This window comes from Anopheles stephensi, chromosome 2 (assembly GCF_013141755.1).
Source record: "Anopheles stephensi strain Indian chromosome 2, UCI_ANSTEP_V1.0, whole genome shotgun sequence".
NCBI classification, from domain to species: Eukaryota; Metazoa; Arthropoda; class Insecta; order Diptera; family Culicidae; genus Anopheles; species Anopheles stephensi.
In genome coordinates this window covers 54,138,171-54,163,232 of record NC_050202.1, presented here as the reverse complement: position 1 = coordinate 54,163,232, position 25,062 = coordinate 54,138,171, and the positions used below count along the sequence as shown (strand labels likewise).

The 25,062-nt window shown below is 46.8% G+C and overlaps 2 protein-coding genes across 5 annotated transcripts in view; both read left to right on the top strand.

Annotated features, from left to right (window-relative positions):
- Positions 1 to 375: 375 nt before the first annotated feature.
- LOC118502757 lies at positions 376 to 7,660 on the top strand. Its single transcript, XM_036035328.1, has 6 exons — positions 376 to 600; positions 667 to 3,153; positions 3,229 to 3,358; positions 3,422 to 5,305; positions 5,376 to 5,590; positions 5,655 to 7,660. Exons 1-6 carry the CDS (start codon positions 553 to 555, stop codon positions 7,503 to 7,505), a joined length of 6,615 nt encoding a protein of 2,204 aa, XP_035891221.1. The 5' UTR covers positions 376 to 552; the 3' UTR covers positions 7,506 to 7,660.
- A 751-nt stretch (positions 7,661 to 8,411) lies between these two features.
- LOC118502758 (disheveled-associated activator of morphogenesis 1) overlaps positions 8,412 to 25,062 on the top strand; it is a 94,270-nt gene continuing 77,619 nt past the window's right edge. Inside the window, exons 1-2 of one of the 4 annotated variants that reach the window (XM_036035333.1) lie at positions 8,412 to 8,592; positions 11,007 to 11,103. The gene's annotated coding sequence lies outside the window, so the exon portion shown is untranslated. The other 3 variants (XM_036035334.1, XM_036035336.1, XM_036035335.1) reach the window with 3 other exon arrangements.

The following is a 25,062-nucleotide window of genomic DNA, read 5'->3' as shown; positions in this document are numbered from 1 at the left end:
GAAGCTCTCGCAACGTGTACTGCGGATTGCATACCTTTAGGCGTATATCCTACAGCGCCTAACAAATTTTGTCAGGGGGGGGCCTTCTCGAGTCTTTTACCAAAAAAAATATTTAAAACATGCAACATGCGTGTTCCATATTGTTATCAGTTTTATGAACTCAATTTACTGTAAATTTGGAATAATAAAATAATAACAAATAAAAAAAAGGTGTTTTGACCAATTGTTTCCATACAAAACCCAGAGTGACTTGTGTTATGCATAGCATTGCATACATCTAGGCGCATACTCTCGAAGCAACCATTTTCGCACATGCTGTTTGTATGAGTTGGTGGTAAGGTTCTCTCACACCATTTCATTTTAATCATAGCACTATTATTCAACTGATCCTGCTGTGGTTAGGTGGATCATCTTCTAGCCGACCATTGTGTGCCTTACATCGTTTGCAACAAGAGCTTTGCCACAAAAATGGTGCCATTTATTTGAGAGCACGGAAAAAAATATTTTAATTCGTATCGTTTCTTTTTTTTTAAGTGCAACTCCGTCCACAGAATGAAGTGTGTAATTGTGCTTTCTTTAGTGCTCTCTATCGAGTTGATGGTAATAACCTCTAATCGAACGTCCCACTAGTGCCACTCCGTAACCACGTGTTTTTTCGTTCGGCAGTTCATAGCCCCGAGTACCGGAGAAATACTTAAGCAAGATCCGGATGATCCGGCCACCTCCGACGAAGATGACCTTCCCCAAGGTCGAGGTCCTGCAACGTTTCCTGCGATTGATTCCGACGCGGCCGACACGGCAGTTACGGAGGAAGCACTGTCAGCCTACGAGATCCATCGGCAGCAGCTGCTAGAACATCCCGACCGTTTCGATGAGGAGGATCTGAAACCGCTGCGCGAAACACACATTAACGTGCTGCACGAAGCGATCGATGCGAAACTGATCGATCAAAGCTTTATCCGCACGCTGGGGTCCGTGTCGGAACCGCCCAAGGTACACGACGCCACCCGGGACACACTTTCGATACGGTCCATCGTCGAGGATGTGAACTTTACGCACGGCGATCGGGTACTGCGCTGGAAGACGATGAGCGCGACCAACGTCGAACGGCACGTTGTCGTGGGTTTAACGGCGTCCAGCTTGGTGGTGTTGCTCGAGCGTGCGGGACAGTATGAGCTCAGTCAGGAGCTGGTGCTTGAATCGGCACCGATTGCCTTCGAGGTGCTTAACTTTTGGGACACGGAGCGTGCGACAGCGGTCGGCTGTGTGCTGATATCGATGGGCAATTTCCTCGTGTGGTACACCATGCGTGAGCAGGCGGAATACCGGCTGGAAGAGGAATGGCGCTGGCCGCTTCACAAAACCATAACGCAAATTAAGTTCTTCCGCCAGAAGGAGGTCGATGCACTGCTGCTAGTAGGACGCCACCCGAACCGGCACGAGTCCGTTTCGGCGACGGTGTACGAATTTTCGTTCAACGATCGGCAGTTCTGGTTGATGCAAAAGATTGGCCTTAAGTATCCCTGCCCATCGGTGGGACTTGTGTCGGCTGGCGAAGAGTACTTGGTCGCGTTCCCCCAGAACACTACCGTGGAAATGTACACATTTCGAGTGGGTGATCAGAATCGGCGAAAGTTTAAACCGGTCGGCAACTACACCTCGGAAGCGCTACGATCGGTGTACGCATTTCAAATTGGCCGTTACTCGTACGTGGCAATCAGCGGTAAAACACCGGCCGTTCTGCGATACAAACGGGGCAAGTTCTACGAGCAGAAAATCCCTACCGAATCGCTTGAAATTGTGGAAGCGTTCTTTGAGATACCGGCCCGAACGTACCGGGACGATATGATTCTCCTGGTGCAGCATCGTATGATCTTTGCGACGCACGAAATTCAGCGGCTGGAAGCGCTCGTCTGGAACGGGGTATCGTTCGACCTGGCCACCAACATACCTTGCATGGTCGAGAACGAGGTGATTGACAATGAGGTTAGCTGCATGCTGGACGTGGACCGTACGGACGGTTTGTTCGGTGCAGCGAACGTGCAGCGTGGAAAATCGATCTCCATCGTTGTGCCCCGGCATGAGGCACACTCAAGCTTGTATCATCTATCGATCGAATTGCTCTCGGGCGAACATCCAATTTTAATGAAAATTCAGGAAATTAAAGAAACCATGGATGCATTCACGAAAATCATCGACTATCAGAACGCCGTCATTGAGCAGGCCCAATCTTACGTAGATCTGATGGAAAGTGATCCTGTTGTACTGAAGCGACAAAATCTGAGCACGCTGGACAGTCCTATGATAAAGTTTGCGGATGATTACGATCTGTCCACAGCACAGATAACTATTGGTCAAAATAGCTGGCGAGCGGCGGACTTTGAAGCGGACCTAGCAGCTACCGTTAAGACGGTACAGGACGTTGAGCTGAGCGTTGATGCAATGCTGACCGAGTTGCAGTACAGCGTACGTCGCGATACCCGCTCCCATGATCTGCAAATCAACGGTACGGTACAGGTGACGGGAAAGCTGTACGTGGATGGAGCCTTACATGCAGACGATATGTACATTCAAAGATTCGAACAACCAAGAAACATTGAGGACCATCTGCTTCGGTTTGGCCGTGCCGTGGGTGATCAAACGTCGACCGCGCAAGAGCTACACGTTAAGGAGCTGAGCGTTGAGCAACTTCATTTCGACCACTTTAATGGTATTCCGGCTGAGGAGTTGGTGTACAATGTTGACGGGAGGGTGCATCTCGACGGGGAACTGGTCGTCGGCGGTGATCTCTACACCAACAGTGTACTCCTGCCCGACGGTGGAACGGTCAATGGAATCGATTTAAGCGAATCGTTGATCTATTTCAACTGTAAAAATAGACGTTGGAAAAATCTAACCCTAGACTCGCTGGAAGTTATGGACAATGTGCATGTGGCGAACAAAGTAAATGGTGTTCAAATAAATCTCCACGAAGCGGAAAGCTCGCTACGCAAAGCAATCGATGAGCATGGGCGTGTGTTGCGTGCCAAGTCCTTGCAAATAGATGGAGATCTTAGCTTCGAGCGCATTAACGGAGTTCCTTGGAAGACGTTTTTCAATGGGCTTGTCTTTAAGAACCGACCGATGCGACTACGACATCTTCATGTTGATGGGGTAAGAGCGATCGGAGCAGAAGAACAAAATTTTGACGCATTCTGTAATTTAATACTTTCTTCTAACACGTTACAGAACGTTACATTCGGCAGCCAAACAACGGTCCAGTTTCTGAACAAATTACGCTTCCCGGAAGATTACGTGCTACGCACGGGACCCCGCGAATCGATCATAACGGGCCAGAAACATTTCCTAGGATCGCTAAGTAAGTCAGCAGTGTCTTTCCTGTCACCGAAAATGCTTCTTTTAAACTAAAACTCTCTTCCAGCAATGGATGCCCTCGACATCGACGGTTTCGTGAACGGTATCAATCCGTTCGACTTCATCACCCTACACGACGATCAGTACATCCCGGGCAATGTGTCGTTCGATTTGCTAGAAATCGAGGAGTCGCTCGATGTTCGTGGTGCCGTACATGGCAAGCATATGGACAAATTTCTGGACAACCCCTCACTGCTCCAAACCACACTCCTAAACGCTGCCTGTGAGTTCAACGAAGTTATCGTCCAAGGGTCCATCTTTGTCGATCAGCTCGATGGATACGATCTGGATCACTTCCTGCAGAGCGTTGTGTATGTCGACGAACCGTACGTCGAAATTAACGCATCGAAACACTACCGCAATCTACAGTTTTACGAACCCATCCGGATAGAGTCGAACATGATTGGGGAGATACACCTGGATGAGCTGCTGACCAAGAGCACGGATCAAACGGTTAACATAAGCCTGGTGATGGGTAATGTGTTTTTTAACCGCGCACAGATTGACGGACTGTTTGGCGGCATTAATGTGACCGAGTGGGACACCAACTCGATCAAGCTGTTCGGTGATCAACACACGCAAGCGACACTAGAGTTCTGCCCTCAGTATTCTTTGCTGTACGCAAAGAACCTGGAGATCATGGGAACCCTCAACGGTCAGCCACGTGCCGAGTTCTACGAGCTGGATGAGGAAATTGTGTTCCGCGATCAGTCGGTACACGTGAGCGACCTGTACGCAAGTTACCTTACGCTGACAGAGAGTTTGATCGATGGTCCATCGAAGATGCTGAACAGCGTGCATCTTCCAACATTTGATGCGTACCGGTTCAGCTTAAGTCAACCGCAGACGTTCAATTATGACGTGATGATCGACACACTGTACGTTGGAAAGTCGTTTGCGGCGCGCTATCTGAACGGGTTGGATGTTGTGGAGTTGCAGGAAAACGTGGAAACTTATCTGAACGATGATTACATGCTTAGCGGAAAGCATGTGATCGATACGCTGCATATCGATGGTAACGTTGAAATCGGTATGCTAAATGGAATAGATTTTGTAAAGTTTCTTCACAACGTTATATGGCTGGATCAACCGAACTCCGTACCAAGCACCTTACACTTCCTTCAGCCGTTGTACGTCGAAGGAGATGTGTCGGTTGCTGGAACTTTAAATGAGATACCACTGGCCGCATTTTTAGACAACGTCGTGTACAAGAACGATGCTGGAACGGTGGTGGAGTTTACCGGATCCAAGCTATTCACACAAGGGTTCGATGTGGTGGGCGATCTAAACGCACCCACCATCAACAACGTCCCTGTGAAAGACTTCATACTGAAAAATGAATCCATCATCTTCCCCGGGCACGTGGTAACGCTGGGCCGTGTGTACGTTAAGGAAATGATTGTGACGGGAAGCATCAACGGGAAATCATTTAAACCAATCGAAGCGTATTACGCGTACAGTAACGCCACCGACACGCACATCATTAAGGGTGATCTGCACCTGCAAGGACATCAGATGATCCACAATCTGGAAGCGCTCGGTGGCTGGAACGAGCTGATGAATGTGAGCCAAAAGCTTGCGTCGCTCGTGCGGACCAACCAGGACTACTACTTCAAGGGTCATTATGTGCTGCAGGAGGATGTTCACTTCCAGCACGGATTCACGGTCGATTTCATCAACGGCTACAACATGACGAATGTGCGGGAAGAAATCGTGTACTACGATCAGCAGGAACCGATCGTTTTTACCGAACCGGTAGAATTTCATGCTAATGTGTGGGGTGGATCCGTACGAGTTGAGCAGGATTTGATAGGCAAAAATCTGATGGGAATCGATCCCGATGAACTTGCGAAGCAAACATTGCTGGTCAACAAGGATTATGAAATATTCGGTAGGTTAGGATTATACCCATAGGAACGAAATATTGACTTCATAATTGTTTGATTTAAATCCTTTTTCAGATAAGATGGTGTTTCTTCCGGGAGCATTCAAATGTGACCATCTTGCGGCAACCCACATCAACGGTGTACCGACGAGTGCCCTGATCACACTGCACACGGAACAAACGATCGAGCATCCGGTGTACGTCAAACAAATCGTTGTCCAACATCCGCTCCAGGTGGAAGGACTTGTCAACGGACGGGATCTTCGTGTGGAGCGTCAAAATACAGTCATGGTAGTAGGATTTTAAGGAAACCTTCAAGCAGTTCACTAACCGATTTCCTCCATTCTTTTTACAGCGTTACGGTGAACAAACGATAGAAGCATCTTCAGTGTTTAACACGATCCGTGTACTGAACGGTGCCACCTTACCGAAGATTCTGAACGGCGCGCCGTTTGGTGACCCGGTACAGCTCACCGACGACATGACCATCTCGTCTCCGCTAAGCTTTTACCAGATAGCCGCACACGATGTGCACAGCAACGATACGATCGGTGGGATCGATTTCGATCGATGGTACGAGACGTCACTCTGGACCGGTGGCCGCGAACATCAGGTGTACCGGGGTGGGTTACGTGCGCGTAAAATGGTCTTCCGCGACACCATCCACGGCAATGGCACCATCAACGGAGCAACGATTGGCGACATCGTACGGAAGCTACACACGGAGAAACAGCTTGTCGAGAGCGAACTGAGCAAGCGACGCTCAAACTATCGTACGTCTTGCCGCGAAACGCAAGCCGTCATCAACGGTACGCAGCAGGGTTTGTACTTCTTCAACTACTTCGTCCAACGCCAAACGATCCGCGAACAGCAGCAACCTATTCAGTCATTCTGGACGTTCCAGCAGCAGGGAAATTATTTCCTTGCCATCAACTTTGGCTGTGGTAGCAAGTTTTACCAGTGGAATCCACAGGATAGGGTGTTTGTTGGGCTGTTCCAGGTGCACACGGGATACGTTTTCGAGTGGGCATCGGTGCAGGACGATGAGGAGAGTCTCCATCTCATCACGCGATCAGCGCCAACCGATGAGCGATGTAACGTAACCGGTCTATCGATATGGCAATTTAAGGGACTCTCATTAGAACTGGGCAAGAACTTCCCAACCAAGGACATCGACAGTTTGCACGTAGATCCTGCCACATTGGGGCGGTTTTACGTGTTAGATCGCACGTCCGTTCTTGAGTATGATCTAGCGGGCAACGTGCAGGATGAATGGGACCTATCACGCATCTTCGAATCGGCTAGCTTCGCACCACACACGCTCGGCGTTGGGTTGGCTTTGTCCGATGGAAAACAGATCGCTGTTCTCTCCCGGAAGGAAACAACCGCCCCTTCTCGCAAGAAACGATCGCACGACGATGATTCGCTCGTGAACCTAGCCTTGTTCGCTTCCCCAATGAACGTGTACAATCATATGCAACGGAACAGTTCCTACTATCGCGTAGATGATACTCCCGACGAATATACACCGGATGTGGCACTACTTACCGAACCGGACCCGTTGAACGAAATTGGATCGATGCAGGAAAGCAACGATACCGTCATCAAAACTCGCGAACCCTCGACGGACCTTGTGGAACCGAGCATCCACACGGCGAATCCGGAACCACGTATCGCAAAAGCCGTACCGCTCGGGCGTATCAGCACTACGGAAAATCATCACTTTCCAGATCCTGCTACCGGTGAGCTGCTTAGCTTGCATGTTGGCTTTCAGGGACAGGCGAGGCGTCTGCTGGTCGCCGTCACGCAAACGGTGAACACCATTGTCAAGGGTAATCATGACACCATCCGGCTCTACAGTGACATTCTGCAGGGTCACCTATTTCAGATCATACCCTGTAACCGACCGTCCCAGCTTACGGTGCTAGAGATCAGAGATGAAACCATATTGGCATTTTTGGAAAATCATCGCAAGGTACAGCTGTATACGTACCGGGGCAGGAAAGGGTTCGTCCATTGGAACAGTTTTAATCTGGCGTCGGCCGGCGTTCAGATGACCAGCGTGCAGTTACCGCAGGCACCATTTTTCAAGTGTAATCTGCACTATCTGGCCATTGCGCTGGCCAGCCGGGAGTTGATGTTTCTCAAGGCCAAGACGCAGGGCGATTGTGGCATCAATCTGCAGCTGGATTGTGGATCGGTGTAGCATGCTGTGTGTGTGTTTTAGCTGGAGCGTTGAGTTCTATTTATGAGGAATTTACAACGAAGCGAATGTTGTATTAGTGTATGTTTATGCTTTGTAGATCTTTTTTTTTGAGTGTGCACGCAAATAAACAGTATTTTTGTTGTATTGGTTTAAAAGTTGTGTTTCTTATCAGTATTAACATTGTGGACAAATTCAATTAACACTCGTTAATTGGGTGATTTTTTTAAGCCGATGGAAAATCAAAATACAAACTCTTCTCTCTTTCTGATTTCTCACACGATGAGCCGACATCAAATCCCATCTAGACCCTCGACTGATCATCCAGCTACGAGAGAATCGAATCAGCCAAGAATCCAGACATTGCAGGCTCTTCTAACCCAACCTCTCTGGTACATGTGAACCTCCTCCAACATAATCTTACTCTCTTCCAACACTTAAATAAATAGTCCGAAAGCATGCAATTTCTTTGACGAGAATTCCCTTTCCCGCTAATCAAAATTGCCGACTAAACAAATAGCTTCTTCGCGCGAATGGCATTCAATTTCCTCTAACGTCACTGACATACACATCCGGACGGCGTTTCTATGCACCGCAGACCACCGATTGGTAACGTCATCCAAGCCGGAATCGTTTCGTCCTGAGCGGGCGGCCTCCAATCTGCAAGGCCTGCCCAACGCTTATCAGGCCATTGTCATTCAAATGGTTCGCTTGTCTGCGATAAGCCCCAGGGCGCAGATAGTGTGCCTTGGGCATACCAGAAACGAGTAGCGACAAAGAACCGAAAGAGCGAAAGCAAACACCGAGAGATTACCACCTTGCTTCCTAGCCAGTCTGGCGCGTACGGACGGGCTCTAGCACGTGAGCGCTCGCAGGACGGTACATTGCTCATCATCTCAGGCCAACGGACTCCGAGTCCGGCAGTTCTCTCGCGCGTGCTGTCAGGATCGGTTCGGAGGACGACTATCCGTTTGTGTTGTGTGATGTAAACTGTGTGTCCTGTGTCCGTGTGCAAAAATAGGCCATACACGGTGAACCGTAAATAATTCGTGTTGAATCTTGTGATTATATTGTAGTACAGAGCTACAAGGTTAGTATCATTGCTGGAGTATTGCAATGAAACGGGGGAGGATGGAAAGGCTGCACAAAGCATCCCTGTAAACAGGATCCTGCATAGGTCGTGTCTCCCTACTCCCAAGTAAAGCCTTCAAGTGGTGCCACTTTGGGACATACGGAGGCTTCTTTATCACTAGCTTCGTCATCCTCACAGAAGCATCCCACTTAGCAGGAACAAGCAAAAACAAACACGACGTAACGACGATAAGCTAATGCTGCTACAGGGCTGGATTCCCCGCAGGTACCCACTTAGTGCTCCTATCTTGTATTATGTAGATCCAGACGGAAACCGATCGATACGTGAAGAGGTGTTTTTTTGCCGCTCGGATTTAGCGGCAACCCAACTATGAGTTCATCATTGTCAAGGCTGTTGCCTTGGTGGGGCTCAACGGAGCCGCAGATTGAGGGTTGTTGCACGCCAACAATAATTGCTAGACCCAACCCAACACTTGGGTGGGGAGGGGAGTTAACAACATCGCCAAACCTGCACGGGTGTGTCCTGCTAGTTCCAGCTGTTTTTTGGTGGTGTCATTAGAATAAGTCTGGAACGAGCTCTATTACAGTAAATAAACCCTGCCAAGCGTTGTGGCCAGTGTGGGGCGTGGTGATAGCTTTTCGATGGCGCTCCAGCTCATTCCCGATGGCATTTAGGTGGATAATATATTTTTGACAGCTCGCTCGATGAGGCCTTTGTAATGCCCGCAAGTGGCCAGTGCGCATGTCGCTGTATTAGCCATTGGGGATTTACAGCACCGTGAGCGATGTTGCGATTCTCATCCTTCGGATACTTCTCAAACCGTCATGTCCTGCAATAAAAAGAGCAATAAGAGTCGCAACATTGTAGAAAGAGATCACAGAGCATCGGTGATTGTGTGAGGTGTGTTGGTGATATTGTTGTTGTGTTAGATTCTAATTAGTGTGACTGTGTAAATCGGCTTTTGGCATTTTTAGGAGAGTTTTTGTTTTGTGATGATCACATTGGTTTGTTTACGATGTGGATAGGTTGCGATATTCTAAAGCAGGGTTTTATCTGCATCGGTAAAGCTTTTCAAAGTTTGTTCTAGATTGATCTTTTATATTGGTTTATAAATAAAAGGTAGATCATTAAGATAGATTTCCTGATGGATGTCCATCGGGACATAGCGCTTCACCGATATGTACCGCCAGCTGACCTTTGCATAAAGCCACCCCTTTTAGTTAAACCAACATAGCTACACACCACCCAATTCAACCGAATATTAACCGCTTAGGTACGAATAATTCACCCTTTTTTTCTACTTGCTTCCCAACAAATTAGCCACGATACGATCTTACCAACACAACAACAGCCCAGCTGACCGCTCCGGTGGAAAAAATTGACCATTTTTTCGAATTTTAATACACACCGCCAGGTCTGCCTGGATTCTATTCTTCTATCCATTTAACCCTCGGACGACCCACACAATGCACTGCTCAAAAGCCACACTAGGCGACCCTCGTTTTAGCCGGCTGTGGAACCGTTTTCCACCCGAACACCTTCAACGTGTCAGCCTTGCTCAGCGCAATCCCAACAACTCAAACTCTTCTTCCCCCTAACGCACGAGCAGGACGTTAGTCCCATTTCTCTAACGTTATCCTTCCACATGGTGCGGCCCATTATCCCTTCCATCGTTCCCTGTTGTTTTTTTTTTGCTCTCGCATATCCCGGTTGGAAATGGAAAAGAGCACGTTTTCCCTTTTCCCTGCACAATGCACAACATGCGTGTGTGGTGGTACACGGGCCACATTTTCGGTAGAGCACGTACTGCTCTGCTGAGAGTCTCACGCACTCACCAAGACGGTGAATAGCAGGGTTACTCGTTGCGCATTTGACCAAGTGATTTTAAAATTTATTTAAAAATTTAAATTTATCTGACAAAAAGCTTTTCTTATAAGAAAATGCTACCTTATGCTTGCTTTTTAAAATTTATTACATATAAATATAAATGTTAAACATATGTCATGCGACCGAAATCCCCAACACTCTCGTCGAGAAGAACAGATGCGAGTCACAATGCAAGAGAGCAACCAAACCTCTCGCTCCTCGCTGGTGAGAGAAAATTCGACGACGCGTGGTCGATTTCTACGCATCCACGGGCGCAGCGCAACTGTTTGCAAAGGGGGAGAGAAGGCTAGATTTTCCTCGGCACTCGCGCGACGCGGACACGAGTCGGCATTTTCTGCCGAAAATCGAGCCCTTTTTTCCAACAAACAACGCCGAAACACTAAACCCGGCGGACAAATCGATCGGTTTGCCGGGTGATTTTGCTGTGGTGTAGATGTGGTGAATCGTGCACATTGATAAGGAAAATCTGGTTGACATAAGTGATAAGCGAAGGTAGAAACAAAAGTGTATATTTCCTTCACCAGATGTTAATGGTAGAATCGTTCCGGAAGATGTTTGTGAATAATTGTGAGCTGAAGATTTTTGAGTGCTTATTTAGTGATGTTAAAAAGTTCTAGCAAGGTGAGCAAAGTTTGAAAAAAAGTGTTATCACCCACATAAGCAGCGATCAGCGGTCATTTACCTCACCGTGGAACAGTGTATCGTAAATTCGGTGCGTTTCTTTAACGGCTATTCGGTGAGATGCATGCGTAGTACGCATGCGACCAAAACGTCACTTTTCCACATGCATCACACCGGAGTAAAATGCATCCTACCGAGAACAACTAAAGCTGAACAAGTGATACTTGAAGTCCATGCTCAGGACAAGTATCCCAGTCAAAATTCCCGTTCGAAATTTGGTGAGTAAGTTTGATTGTGTTTCTAGTTGAGGGAAGTTCTTCCCAACAGGCACCACTTAAAAATGTCCAATTTTAGGGAACTCCTCCCGGCTGTAGCCGCATACAAACACAAACCAATTGATTGAAAACTAAAATGACACACTCGCCACACACGGTTTCAGGGTGAGCACAGTTGCAAGTCTAAGCTGATTATCGAACCGGCCGTACCACCAGATGGTTCGGCGGCGGCGGAGGACCAACCGTTCTCGGTCGGTACCGACTGTGTGAAATTTGAAGCCATCAAAAACTAGCTAAGGGTAGAGACTGGATCGCTCAAAACACGCTTCAACAAACCTAGACCATCCGGATTAGGTACCGTATTCAGGAGGGTCAGGATTGCAGGCGCAAAATTGGTCACACAAACTTCTAAACCTTCTGCGTCACCCATAGGCCCAAAAAATGGTGACAGTTTCCCGAAGAAGGCCAATATGCGGGTGCAATAAGCGCCAGGGCGTACCACTCCCAAACCCTAGATGAATGGTACCTATATAATGGGGCAGAGCACGAATTTATGTTACTCTTTACAAGCCTCATCAGTTGCTTAACAACACCAAAAAGCATGAGGTCGTGTGATGCTATAAAACTTCAACTACACCCAATCTGTCTGAAACCTGACGATAGCGGTTGAGTATTATGCTTTCTGCAATTAGGATTCCGGATGGTGAGCTGCAGTAATAATTTTTATTTCGTTGAAAGAACAACAGCATCGAAAGAGGGAACACACGCAAGGGACTCACTCAGATTGTATTGTCTTCGTGTCCTCACCTTAAGAATCTTGTACGCTATAAATCTCTTGGACTAGTTTCTAATGGACTTTGTCAGACGCTGGTAACCCTTGATTAAGAGCCAGTGTTTGTCGCACCCATAGGTGAATAATAGGGACCATCAGCGGTGTGATATCGTCGATGAAAACCGGATGAAGACCTCCCACTTACTGGAGCAGGTTTTACGAATGGTGACTGTTCCTATGCTGGAACATTGTGGATATTCCATTCTAACCCTTAGACGATTTACTTCAAATGAAGAACTTCCGGACGTTCTTAAGGAGTGGCAAGCTATGGTAGAATATCTGCTGCCACATCCCCATTCGCTTACAGAGAGCACCAACATTCGGTCATTGCTCGCCACAAGCTCCCGCTGTGGCATCTGCACTCAATACCAGCGTAATTTATGGCAAATATCAGGGCAATACTTCGCCCCGGGGACTGTACGAATGTCCAAGCGGGTGTATTAATTACTCCCGGTGCAGTGTGGACATACCCGGCCTCGGAGCATTTCTTCAACCGCCTCGTGATCCGTTCGGTGTTTCGAAACATCGGGCACCATTTAAACGCCATTGATCGATACGAGAGCATAATTTGTTCAGACTTCGCGGTGCATTAGTTTCGCAATATTTAATACCCTATCCCGGGAGTCACCTCGCTCGGAAACGGATCGTCGCCCCGTTTGGTAGAGGAAGAAAGAGTGAAAGAACAGTTCGCCTTTCGACCCATAGCAATCCCAGGTGGTCGTCAGGCCGGTGTTCTTCGATCCAGACACCCGAGTGAAACGTGAAATTCTTAATATGTTCGTGTTTTTACACTCGCCCTTTTGCTTCGGGCATCTTCCTCCTCTCTTCGGCACACACCTTCTGGCAGTCCATGTGTTTTCCTTTGGCTGAGGAACGTGGCTCGCTTTTATTTATTTATTTACCTTTCCGAAATCGTTCTCGATTGCTTCACATCCATACGGTTGTGCTTGGGCAGATGCGGAGGCACGACGTCGGTCGGTCACATCCGAAGCGCCCACAATCCATCTCAATTAGTCCGGAAACGCAAAAGCAGGCAGACCCGGGACATCCATTCGTTGGTTGCGTCCGAGAAAGAAACCGAGAAAATGGTTGGAGCACAGTGGTTTCTACGCTCAATGTAAGATTGTACGACTGTGGCGTTGGCCGTGCTTAGTTGTGTAGTGTGGTACATACACTTGGAAAATGAATGTGCAGTCTAGTTGGAACAAGAGGATTATTTGTAACTGTCTGCATTAATTTCTATTTAGAGGACTGATCATCACTTACAGTAGTAACCCTAATATGGGAAGATATCTCCCCCAATACATGCAACTAAACTCAGTTTGACACACACTTTTTCCTGGGATATTTACAAACGGTAGGATAGGAAACAATCTGCTTTAAACCTTGTTTAGGGTGCCAAGAAACTTTCTTGCTGAGCACAGTAAAACATTGGAGATCAATAATTGCTTTCACAGAATCCGTTGGGAACGTATCATCGCTCCCGAAACGTCCTACAATTGATCATCGAAGAAGAATCGGAGGTGGCGGCTGTGTAAGAACCACGTGCAATCCGTGTCGAGAACATCTTCCTACAGACCGGGAAAGCGTCGCACGAAACCGTCGAACTGTAACATAAACAATCTGCTGTATCGAACTGGTCGTGCCGGTCAAACCGATCCACCTATGCGGCGTCGGTGGACCTCTGGTACTGACAACTTTTAAGCGATTTGGATTTGGACTCTTTCCATGGGCTCAAGAAGCAAAATGACTCATCTAGAATCAGTTCACGTTTAGTCCAACAAACTCAAATGACTTCAATTCTCCCATTCCATAGCTGATTCTGCTTTACTTCCAGAATTGGGTATTAAAATCTGCGACTGCGAAACCGCGATTCTGACTGCAAAACCGTTTAAAACCCTTCCCTGGTGCAACGTGATGCATACTTCCGCCTTTGTGATTCGGAGTCTCAACAGCTACACAAGCCTCGTCGCCATTTGTATCGAATTTATGGTCAGTTTTATGGCACATTTCATTTGTCTGGCGCAAAAGCGCAAGGGGTTTGAATTTCATTTGGAGATCCATCCCGGCTCTGCACTACTCTGCCGCACACAGATAGGGCCACCGTGGCCAGACCACTAAAAGATGCAGTTAAACTGCGACGAAACAAAGTATAGAGCATCAGTTTGATGAACACGATACCATTCTTATGCTAATCGTATGGCGCGCGCGCGAGCCTTTGCTCTCTCGTGTTCCTAATGCGTAGGAATACAACCGTCCGGGTCAGCGGCAGACGCTCACCAGCCAGACGCCGGCATGGGCGAATGGAATATGAAGTTCTTTCGAAGGGAATCGTGTTCCGAAAGTCAACTGTCTGACCGGGTCAGACCGGCTCCGAGAAAGAACTGGAATCAAACACACACACATAACTGGACCGGCCCACATGTTCTTGGCCGATAGGATGGCTCACTCTGGAGTATGGCCCTGGCCGGTCGAGGTGCCTTGGGGCACCCACGTACAGATCGCTGCTCTCCAGGAAATGTGAACCCCGGGAGCGACACAGCGTACGAAGTGATAGCACGAAAACGTGTTGAGATCGCCTAGGTGTGTGCTACCATCTCCGTGTGTCCAGATAGTATACACACAGACGCTTTCGTAACTCGTGACGATTCGGTCACAATCTGTAACGTGACCGGTTTCGGAACGTTCTATTTCCCCGGGGGAGATCTCGCTCGTTTAACCTAGCGCGGACACGAACGGTGTAGGACCGCACCGTTGCAGTTGGGTGATGGTCGTCTCATCATTCAATTGAACGTAATTGAAAGCGTCGGAAGCGTCCGTGGGTACGGTTGCGATTTCTTGTTGGTCCTTACGTGCGGTACATTCGGTGTTGGGCACACGATTCAATTCGTTTCAATCGTTCGCGAGGGGGGGACAGAATTTCCAGAAGCGCCATCATTCACCGAAACAGATCCGACGTGACTGATGCCGAATGTAGGTGTCCCTTCCGTGGTGACCTTGTCGCGAAGTGTGAGGCCGGCGCACACTGATGCTACCACGATCAGATCATATAGTCATACTACTTTTTTCCTCCTCGTTTCAGCCTCCACAGTCCGGCAGAGTTTCCGGGAAGCTTGATTGCGATCGGGAATGAAGAAGGAATCGGGATCAGCGGCCGTAAACGAACTGCAGTCATAACTCTCTCTCTGGGTGATTGGTTTGCCGGCGCCTTCTTAACCCAGTTGCAGCCGGACGAGCGCAGTGTAAGTGCGTGATCTTCAATAAAGATTCTTAAGCGGCTTCGTGATTGCAACTACAGGCAACGTGACGGCACGAGTGTGGCCAGACGTAATCGTATGCTCCCCAAAAAAACAGGCAAAGTGTAAAGTGAAGTGGCGAAAGGGAAGCAATGAAAATAAGCCTAATTGATTATCTGGCAGAATATACGCTGGCTAAGTGTGTGTCATGTGAGAGTCCGAGTGGGGTGAAGATCATCCAGCAAAAACCATACCATATTTAGTCTGTTATGCAAAGATCGGTGTTCGACTTGGTTTGTGTTTGGTTGGGGCCAGAATTTCGCGCCCGATCTCCACATACTTGTGGCGGATTCCAAGCGTCAGTGTGCATCAGTGTTGTGTGAGCCGATCGTACGTGGTGGTGTACGCTCGCGCGACTCTAGCGAACACCATCCATATCGGATATCAGAGGTTCGGGAGTCATCTGAGGCGTTCGCTTTAGAAGTACACGGTTTCTATCGGGCCGATCGACAGTGAGGCACGCGTCCGCGGTACGGGTCCACGTCCATATACAACTCGCAGAGCTACGGTTGAAAACGGAAGTTAGAAAAGCAAGTGGGCAGGTGAGTGAACAAAATTTGATACGGATTGTTTACCAAACGTATGTGTGTGTGTGTGCGGTGAAATTTGACGGTTTCAGTTTTATGACGCGCGTATACCGACCGTCCGTCCGGTGGGTGTCTGATGCCGGGAAATCTCGTTTCCCTTCAGCCAGCCTCTGTGCGGCTATTGTCGACCTTGATGAGGTAGTCTAGTGTCTTGCAATTGAGGCCAGTAGTAGCTCATTTGATCCAACTCGAAGGGCTTTGGCAGCGGCCGGCCAACGGAGGCTTTCGAAGATGTGAACGAGCATCTGATGAATGAGAAATTAAGAAGAAAAATAAATCAAACGCTTCTCTCCATACTCACACTCCCAATCAAAAGTAGTGTGTACACTAGCGGTATGTGTGAGGGCCTGTTAAGGGGGATCGATCGAAGGCAATGCAACAACATAGCTACGGGGCGTACGCCGAGAAAGAGTATACTATTTTGAACTATAAGAAAAGAAACAAAATCCTTTCCTTTTTTTGCTGCTGCCAGTGCCGATAATAACAAGTGCAATCCGATGTAACTACGGAAGCCGGCCAAGTACTGCTGGATCATCGCCTCTCTCTTTTTCTTCCTAGCCGCTTGGTGCAAATGCAAGCCTCTAACATATGTTTGTCGAACACACATATGATGATAATGGCAATGATGAGCATGATGATGATCGTCGACCAGTGAAGATCCACCACGTGTGTAGGTACGTACACGGGTACATCTCTTCGCCGGACCTCTATCATTTTCTCCTCCACCACTCTCCAACACTTCAGCCGGAGAAAGTGATCTTTTACAAGCCCCAAACTCATCGAGCGATGATTGTTGCGGAGAACCATCATGGTCAGGTTCAATGCGCGAAAGTTTTTCGCAATTTTCGAAACAATAATTTGCAACCAAAATTGTTCTTTTTCTTTATCTCACACGCTCGTTACGCTTCTTGTTCGTATTCTGCGCACCATCGAAGTGTTTTATTGCGTTGCATTGGCGTAATGAAATAATAACGAGTGATTGGTGGCCGGATAGTAGCAGTAGCAATGCCATATCGTTTTCCGCATTGAAGGTTCACTTTTGTTTCGAACGAACAAAGTGGCCGGAATTGGATTTTAAAAACGGTGTATAGTAGCTTATAGCGTTGAAATGGTGGTGGTGATTCCTTTTTTAAACATTGAAGCTGACGTGGAGCTAGCTACGAATGCAAGTTTTGAAAAGCATCAGGGTAAAGTTATTCATAAACAATGTACAAGCGAGATCAGCGGTCAGACCGATCTCAGACGCCTTCAACTGCAAACCTTCAACTGCAAACCTCATTCGGTAGTAATCTAAACAAATACAAACGGAGGTTTTTTTTCTCGAACCGTTTGGCTATCTTTTTTCCATACGTCACGTTGCTATTTCGTAATGTAAACACTACATAGACTCCAGCAATTTGTAATTTCAACAAAATGTTTCCGAAGAATTTCTTCAGAATTTTAGTAATATCGTACTGAAGATGAAACATTATTAAGCAGGATTGCTTTTTTTCCTGTGGTAAAAGTAATTAAGGAAGAGATAAAATTCCATCCCTGTTAATCACGCACCACTTAATTCCCCCCGAACAAAAACCGATGAGTCGAGGGAAAGAAAATCGTTACTCACCGGTTTGAATTCACCGTGCGTTGCAGATTGCATACCTCGCCGGCGCAGTCGCTCGTAAGCGCCTGATTTATGTGTACGCCGCCAAAAACAGCAGCGGGAGGGAGCGCGCGCGATTGCCTAAACACATAAACACGATATTTTGACTCATTGCTGGTGCGAGTTTAATATTCATTGCTTCCCATTGCCAGGCTACTGAACCTGCAGCGTAGCGTTGGTTTTAAAATCCCCAACAAGCTTAGGGAGACAAGCAGAAGCGGGCGAACAGGGTGGATTAAATCTTCCCCCATTCTAAAAGAACCAACATGGGGGGGGGGGGGGGTGCTTTCAACCCTTCTTTTAACATGTTTTCTATCACTTTTGGGCAATATTTAATCCTTTGCCAAAATGGCAACTGGGTTGATTGTAGTATAGGCAAAAAGGGGTTTGAAATTGTCGCATATCTTAAATCATGCAAAAAATATTTTTTAATGTAATAATTTATGCTAACATCTCCCGAAAACATGTTTCATTTCTTTCGTACCTTCTTAAACTGTACCTTATAGGGTGAATTGTTTATGCTTTTCTTCCTTTCATGTTGTAATATTTGCTCCCCCAAAATGCACCCTGCATCGATCAAAGCATAAGTGTGCTTAAAACAATAAACGTAACCCCGAAAAAAGAATTGTTATGATTCATCCAAAACAACCTACCCAGTTTTCGCTCCCTCAGCATAAATTGGGTCGAAAATGGTTTGTTTGCGGCCCACATGTATTCCTGTGTACATACAATTTCGGCAAGAACCCGTACACTACCGTGTTTGTTTTTACTTTCCATTCCGTTTCGGTACGATTTTCAGCCACACTATGTAACGAGCCTTACCATGGTTTTCTTTCTCCAAAGTCAGCCAGTACTGTGCAAAAAAAAACGAGAAACCTTAAAAAGAGGATTCTGTTTACATTAGCAAACAGCAAGAGGCTTACTTTGCTGGAGCTGGAGCTGAATGCAGAAGGAAAACTCCCGGGTACCGATCGTCGATCTAAAGCAAACATCACCAAATAAGAGCGAGACCTCACCGGGATCTACATCTACCGGGTGGTTCCGTATTTGTTTCCCCCATTTACGTTAGGGGTTTTCCACTTTCTTTTTTTTAACTTGCCATCTTTTCGGTGTTCTTTATGTTCCAAATTTGTGTGTATCAAAAGGCACCCCTTGTTTTGCATCTAGATCGTAAGGGAATACCTATCAGCAATAGGGTCCTACACCAAAGAAGGGAACCTGGCACGTGCCCTGTGTGTGAGGCTTGAACAACTGTTCGGGAAGGTTTATCCCGTGCGAGATGTGACCCTTTTGAACCCTTCTTTGCTCTCTCTCTCTTTTCTTCGCACGATATACAGATCACTGAGCTGCCGGAGACAACAAATTGGATTACAATAGCCAAAACACAGACCGGGAAGATGAGACCCTCGGCAGGGTTCTCGTTTTTATGTGCCATAAACTGAAGGCAAACTTTTAAACCAGAAGTGCATCAAATAAAGTCACTGGATTAAGCATGTTGGACAATAAATTTACTGCTAGGTAATAAATAAGTAATTGACAGTATTGGATTTAGAGTTAACATTTCCAAGCCACTGTGTGCAACTGCACAGTAATGTATGCAGTGAATTAATTGCGTCCAAAACGATTCTTTATTAAAATTGCCCTTTTGACTGCGCACTAGCGTATAACAATGGCTGTCAATCATAATTTTACGCGTTAATAATAAATTCCTCTTTCTAAACGTTTGTCAACCGGCGGTGGAAATTGTGCCATGCTTTTAAGGGTTCGTAGACGAGACAGACCCCTTCCCAACAATAGATGGGAAGTGTCATTCACCCCCAGAATTCTATGCGAGCGGTTTTCCCCGCTTCGAGTGTGGACAATACCGATTTTCCACCGCCATCGGGCAATGACTCTTGTACGGAACGAAAATAGTTCCGCAAAACTTCCGAGTCATCATAACAAGGACCGTCACGGCACAGGTACGGCGCAAAAAAGGACAGGATGGTAAGGATATAATGTGAAGCTCAAACATTAAGCTGAAGTTCTACGTTTGATTTAGCAATCCCATCATACCTAGCCATCAAAAAGCAATGAAGAGCTATGAAGTTCGTACGAGAGAGCCTATATATGAAGCAGTTTTGTATGACTGAAGCTCCTTCCTCCCGAGGCTTAATCGAGAAGGACACTGCTTTTGTTGATGCGTAATTGTGACCTAAGCAATCAACGACAAAAATATCACACACACGCGTCGTAGTAAAAGTGCAGTACTGCGTTTCCTTCCATTTGCACATGTGCTAACCGGATGCTGGATTCTGGATACTTTCCTTGCTTGTGTCGCGTGGTACACGTTGTGTCACGTGCCCGTGAGCCTGCCGTGGTGAGCAATCCACACAATCATCAAGCAAGACTATGACTGCACGTGCTGCACCGGCGGCTGCAGTCGTTTTTCCCCCCGACAGGCTCGTCTGATGGTAAGGATAATTGACACAGAGCCGCCGGTTTTTACGCTTCACCGGAGCAGACAATTGCTCCGGGCGAACCATTCTTTCACCACCGTGTTCCGAAACAGCTCGCGTTTCAGTGCATATTGTTCCACGTTCGCATCGTCCAAAGTACAGCGCCACGCTTCTACGTAAATGGTCACGCGTCTGTCGGAATGTTAGGAGGATGAAAATTAAAACCCTCGACTCGGAAGCGTGTGGAAAGGATACACAGAACGGGACGGTTCCTTTATGATCCGACACGATGAAAGATAGCGTACAGCTCTTGCCGAAGCAATCGAGACAGTAGTGGGGAGTGATGATGCTGATGTATTTTTTGTTTGTTAATATCACATACTCATCTTTAATGTGCATCAAAATATGGGACTGTTGATGAAAGCGAAGCGCGTCCCGGTTGGCGAAAAAGACGATGGCAGGAAGTTGATGTTGGTATCGTTTTAATTTATAAAAAGAGGGACCGTTTGGGGCACCATTCTTTAATGGCGGTGGCGTTAATGGTGACAAGATCTTCCGACAACTGGTCCACGGGTATTTGATGCACGCTGGAACTGCGGTTAATTAGCAACTTTGACAAATTCTGGTGTTGCGTTGGAAACGATCATTTGGTAACTTTAGAAGAATAATTGAAGTATGATAACCCTTAAAAGCAGTTGGGAAGAGTCAGATGCTTGAAAGTCCTGTTTAGTTTTTAAATGTATTTTGAATAATCCTTCACTTGCGATCGTTCCTATATTCTTTAGCCATGCATTGCAAAATACGTCAAATCTAATCATTGGGCTCTATTTACTTACTTACCTACTAAAACTGCTTAGAAGTCATTGCCAATAACAAAAGTCTGGAAATCCAATATCCGGGCCTCTAATAATCACTTCTTCCTGAATTTGGGTCTACCCAACCTCTCCACATATCTAGACAGAACGTTCTAAAAAGACCTAATGTGCTAGGTCGTCCGGTGTCATCCACAATACATGACATGCCCACCGGAAAAGCTTGGCGATTCTACAAATGAGGTTAAAATGCTCAGACATAGGCTAGTTCTTTCAAGGTGCTTCCACACAAACAGGACCAAACTTCCATCAGAGCATCTTCCTCTCAAACTCGGCTAAGAGGAATTCGTCAGTTCTGAACAGAGTCCATGACTCAGAGGGTTGTATGATATCTCGGGCTATGCACGTGATAAAGTTGGAGCAAACTCCTCTATCGCGACAGGTGTTTTGAGTTGTGCAATTTCAGTAAAAAGAAAAAACTTATCTACAAAATAATAGCTGTATGTTATGTTGACCTAACAAGAGTGTCAGAATTGGCAGGCCAAGACCTCACGAGGTTGTGAAGCCACACAAAAAGTCTTTTTTTGTATTTTGTAATTACTGTGAATATTATAAATTATTTTTCATAAAACCTGCTCGTATTTGACAGCAAATTAGTCCAAAAACTACCCCTTGCATATTCCATTATTTTGACACTGTTGTGGCAGCTAATGCCACGGGCGTTTACTTCCGGAATATCAAAACGTGAAACGCCAATGCCAGCTTTCGGAGGTCAATGTTGCAACCGACCGACCGACCGAGCCCGTGCATGCTTTCACCCATTCACCGGGAAAGTTCGATCGGAAACTATCGAAAAATCGAGCCGCAAACCTTCCACCAGGCATGGAGGATGAGCGAGCCAGTCGAGAAACTATGTCTGGAAGTGTCCATAAATCGTCTATCCCCCAGGCCCAGTCCCAGTGCCAGGGCTGTGGGACGAAGTTCCGATGCGCCGCGTAATCGATCGTGCCATCAGTGAAAAATGTGTAGTCAGCACACGCTTGTGGCGTGGTGGTGTCTACCGGGACTCTCGGAGGCAGGGTTATTGAAAATTATAAACCTCCCATACATTCCATCGCACGATGAATGAACTCCACAAGCTGCTCCATGCTGCACCGTTGGCCAACCGGATTCGATCACACCCGATCAATGAATGAATATTTGTTTTCACCGACTGGTGTACGTGGAATCGATTAGCAGAGATGTACTGGTGATGTTCGGTGAGCAATTGCCTTCCTGCGAACCAGTAATTGTCCACCGCTTAGCAACAGTACAGCAGGTCTGCAGATGGGTCCGCTCAAAAACTGGGAGTCGACGACACCACCTAAGCTAAATTTAGCCATTTATTTCAGTGCACCAGTGAGCGCTGCACTCCAGCGTTTCTTCCCACAGCTAGCCGTCTTCCACTTGAGGAAGGAGTGTATGGTCTGTGAACGCTACATAGTCATAAAATGCCGCTCGAAAAGATGACATACCCGGGTGAAGTGAAACAGGCCGAGAAAAAAAAACGAGGACCGCTGGAAAAATATCAACACACCCACTGCAACACGCCCTAATGTTCAATGACTTTTCCCGACCCAAGAAATCTATTAGAATATTTCAACAGAACCATTTCCCTCCCTTCAGAGCAGGGGAACCCCGATGGAACACTAAACCGATTGACTTGCGAGGCGGATACTGAATTCCGGAATGGTAACCGAATTCAAGATACATCGCACGCCATCATGTTCGGTGCCATGTGTTCCTAATTTTCGGTGACAATGTTTTTTTTTCCATTGGTTGGGGAAGAACATTTGGAACAGAGCTCACCAGCGAAGGCACCTGTCAGTTGGCGCTTTCTGACAGTGGATCGAATGTTGCCGAAGATTAGGCAAATGGTAGGTTATACATGCGTGATAAATCGTTCATCGGTTTTATAGCCGTGTGGTTTGGGCTGTGGCAACAAGGGGTTTTCCCCAGCAATATTTTGAGAGGGTCTTATGTGACTTTTGATTTACTACATGACAACGCAACATCACGAAACGTTTACTGATTTTGTAGCTTAAATGCGAAGAGGAGCATAACAATTTTTTTAATAGAATCTGTGGTAATTAGAAATAGGGAGGGTTCAGAATAGAATATTGGAGACTATTAATCATGTGTGATGCTCTGGAATATCTGGTATGATTTAGGAGCAATCGAGAAATTTGTTTTGTCTAAACAAGATGTTGTCATTTAACAGATATTAATTTAAAGAGCGAAAACTATTCTAAAAGCTCTCATAGATATCAAAATATTTGTCTGGAATTGCCTAGATAATATTCTCCTCAGAATCTCTGACCGGTCTACTCAATCTGTCATTTTGTCAGCTTCCTGGCAAAGACAATTAGCAACTCTTCAGTAATGTCAAACATTTGCAGACAAATTGTAAACGAAGAAAATGTGGACTCCTTCCATTTAACTAAATACTAGCTTCCGGCATTCTGCCACATGAGTCATTGCATACAAACGACGCACGCAGAAACGTCAGAAGAAAACTGTTTTTACAGAACATACTGTGCTTACAAATCTGCTTCCCGACAGTTCCTCTCTCACACACACTACAGTCTAGTCTTATTTTTCCACCATCGCCGGTCTCGCCGGCCGTGTAGGTGGAACAACGAAGTAGACGACTCCATCCCCAATGCCGGTTCTTCCCTTTACGTTCCTCTGCAAATGCGTTTTAAAAACATTATCTCCCAGAACGTCGTGTCGCCCTTCAGCAGTGTTGCGTTATTTTTCTTTTTTTTGGGTGGCCACGAGATGAAGTTCTAGACGGTTGCTCGCCGTATGGTCTCTCAATTCACGTTCGCTCCCTTTTTGGTAGAATCCCTTACAGAATCCCTCTCACGCGTGTTTATCGCTCCAAAAATAAGAACACCGATAGCTCCCCAATCGGACACGGGCAGCATCCCGCTCATTCTCTTCGGTTCGTTCGTGCGGCTTGTTGTATGTGAAGTGCCAACGTGTTTGGCAGCTAAACTGCGCGTAGAACGCACACCACAGACAGCTCGCTCTGGCGGGGACCCGCGCTTGGACGACACAGAACCTGTGGGAGATGTAACTGGTTTACGGCATGATTGGGTGTTACAAATCGCAACACATCGCGAGGGAACCCATGTGGGTCAGTTATCAGTCGCGTGCAGTGCTCAACGTGTCGTCGCCGGAAATGTAAAGCGAAATCCGTCTGCCAAAGTGCCACCAGGTAGTGACGGAAAATTTGACGAAAAATGTGAATTCTGATGTGTCATGGCGTCTGGTGCTGAGTGAGTTATTATTCGTGAAGTGTCTGTGATAAATAGTAAGTCCATATCAATGTGGTTCTGCAGATCATGTGACGTTAGTGAGAAGGTAGAATGGAAGAATCGTGGTAGATCCATTGCAACGCGGGCCAACGCCTAACGATGACTGGCAGGGTGAGAATCTGGTAAACTAATCAACAAACGGTGCATAGGGCAACTGCGTCAACTGTGAGCTAGACAAAAAATCCCCAACTGTCTCACCGAGTAGTGCATTCGATTGACTCACGGCAACGAAAAACCTGGACCAATAACTAGTGTTCCTGGCAATACCAATAAGCGTTTTTCTCGAAGTCTCTGCTGCCGGGGTGCATCATCATCGGAACCGTTTACCCTGTTCCTCGTGGTCGCAATAATAGCTGTCGGTGGTCTCGTACAAAAAAAGTGACAGCACTAGATAAAACGGTACCCCGCACATGAAGAACAACTCATCGGATGCCCTATTGCGCATGCCGACCAAATCTGGAAATGTCAAATTCTTGTATTTACCTCGGAGGGCTCGTCGGATACACTCGAGCGAAGCTGGCAAGCTAAGCAAGAAATATTAACAATCAAACAGGAAAGGGGCATATTCCAACGAGCACTTTAGGCGCCTTCAGTCTGTTTTTTATGGGCCAATTGTTATGGTGCAGAAATTCGATACCAACATCGACCGCGCTCTACGGTGATTCCTCTTACTGCATATCTTACGGTTGACAAACTTCGAACTGTCACCGACAGG

Coding starts and splice junctions, on each gene's coding strand:
- LOC118502757 (XM_036035328.1), top strand. CDS start 553: ATGAAGTGTGTAATTGTGCTTTCTTTAGTGCTCTCTATCGAGTTGATG. Junction 5,306..5,375: donor CAAGGATTATGAAATATTCG/GTAGGTTAGGAT, acceptor ATCCTTTTTCAG/ATAAGATGGTGTTTCTTCCG. Junction 5,591..5,654: donor AGCGTCAAAATACAGTCATG/GTAGTAGGATTT, acceptor TTCTTTTTACAG/CGTTACGGTGAACAAACGAT.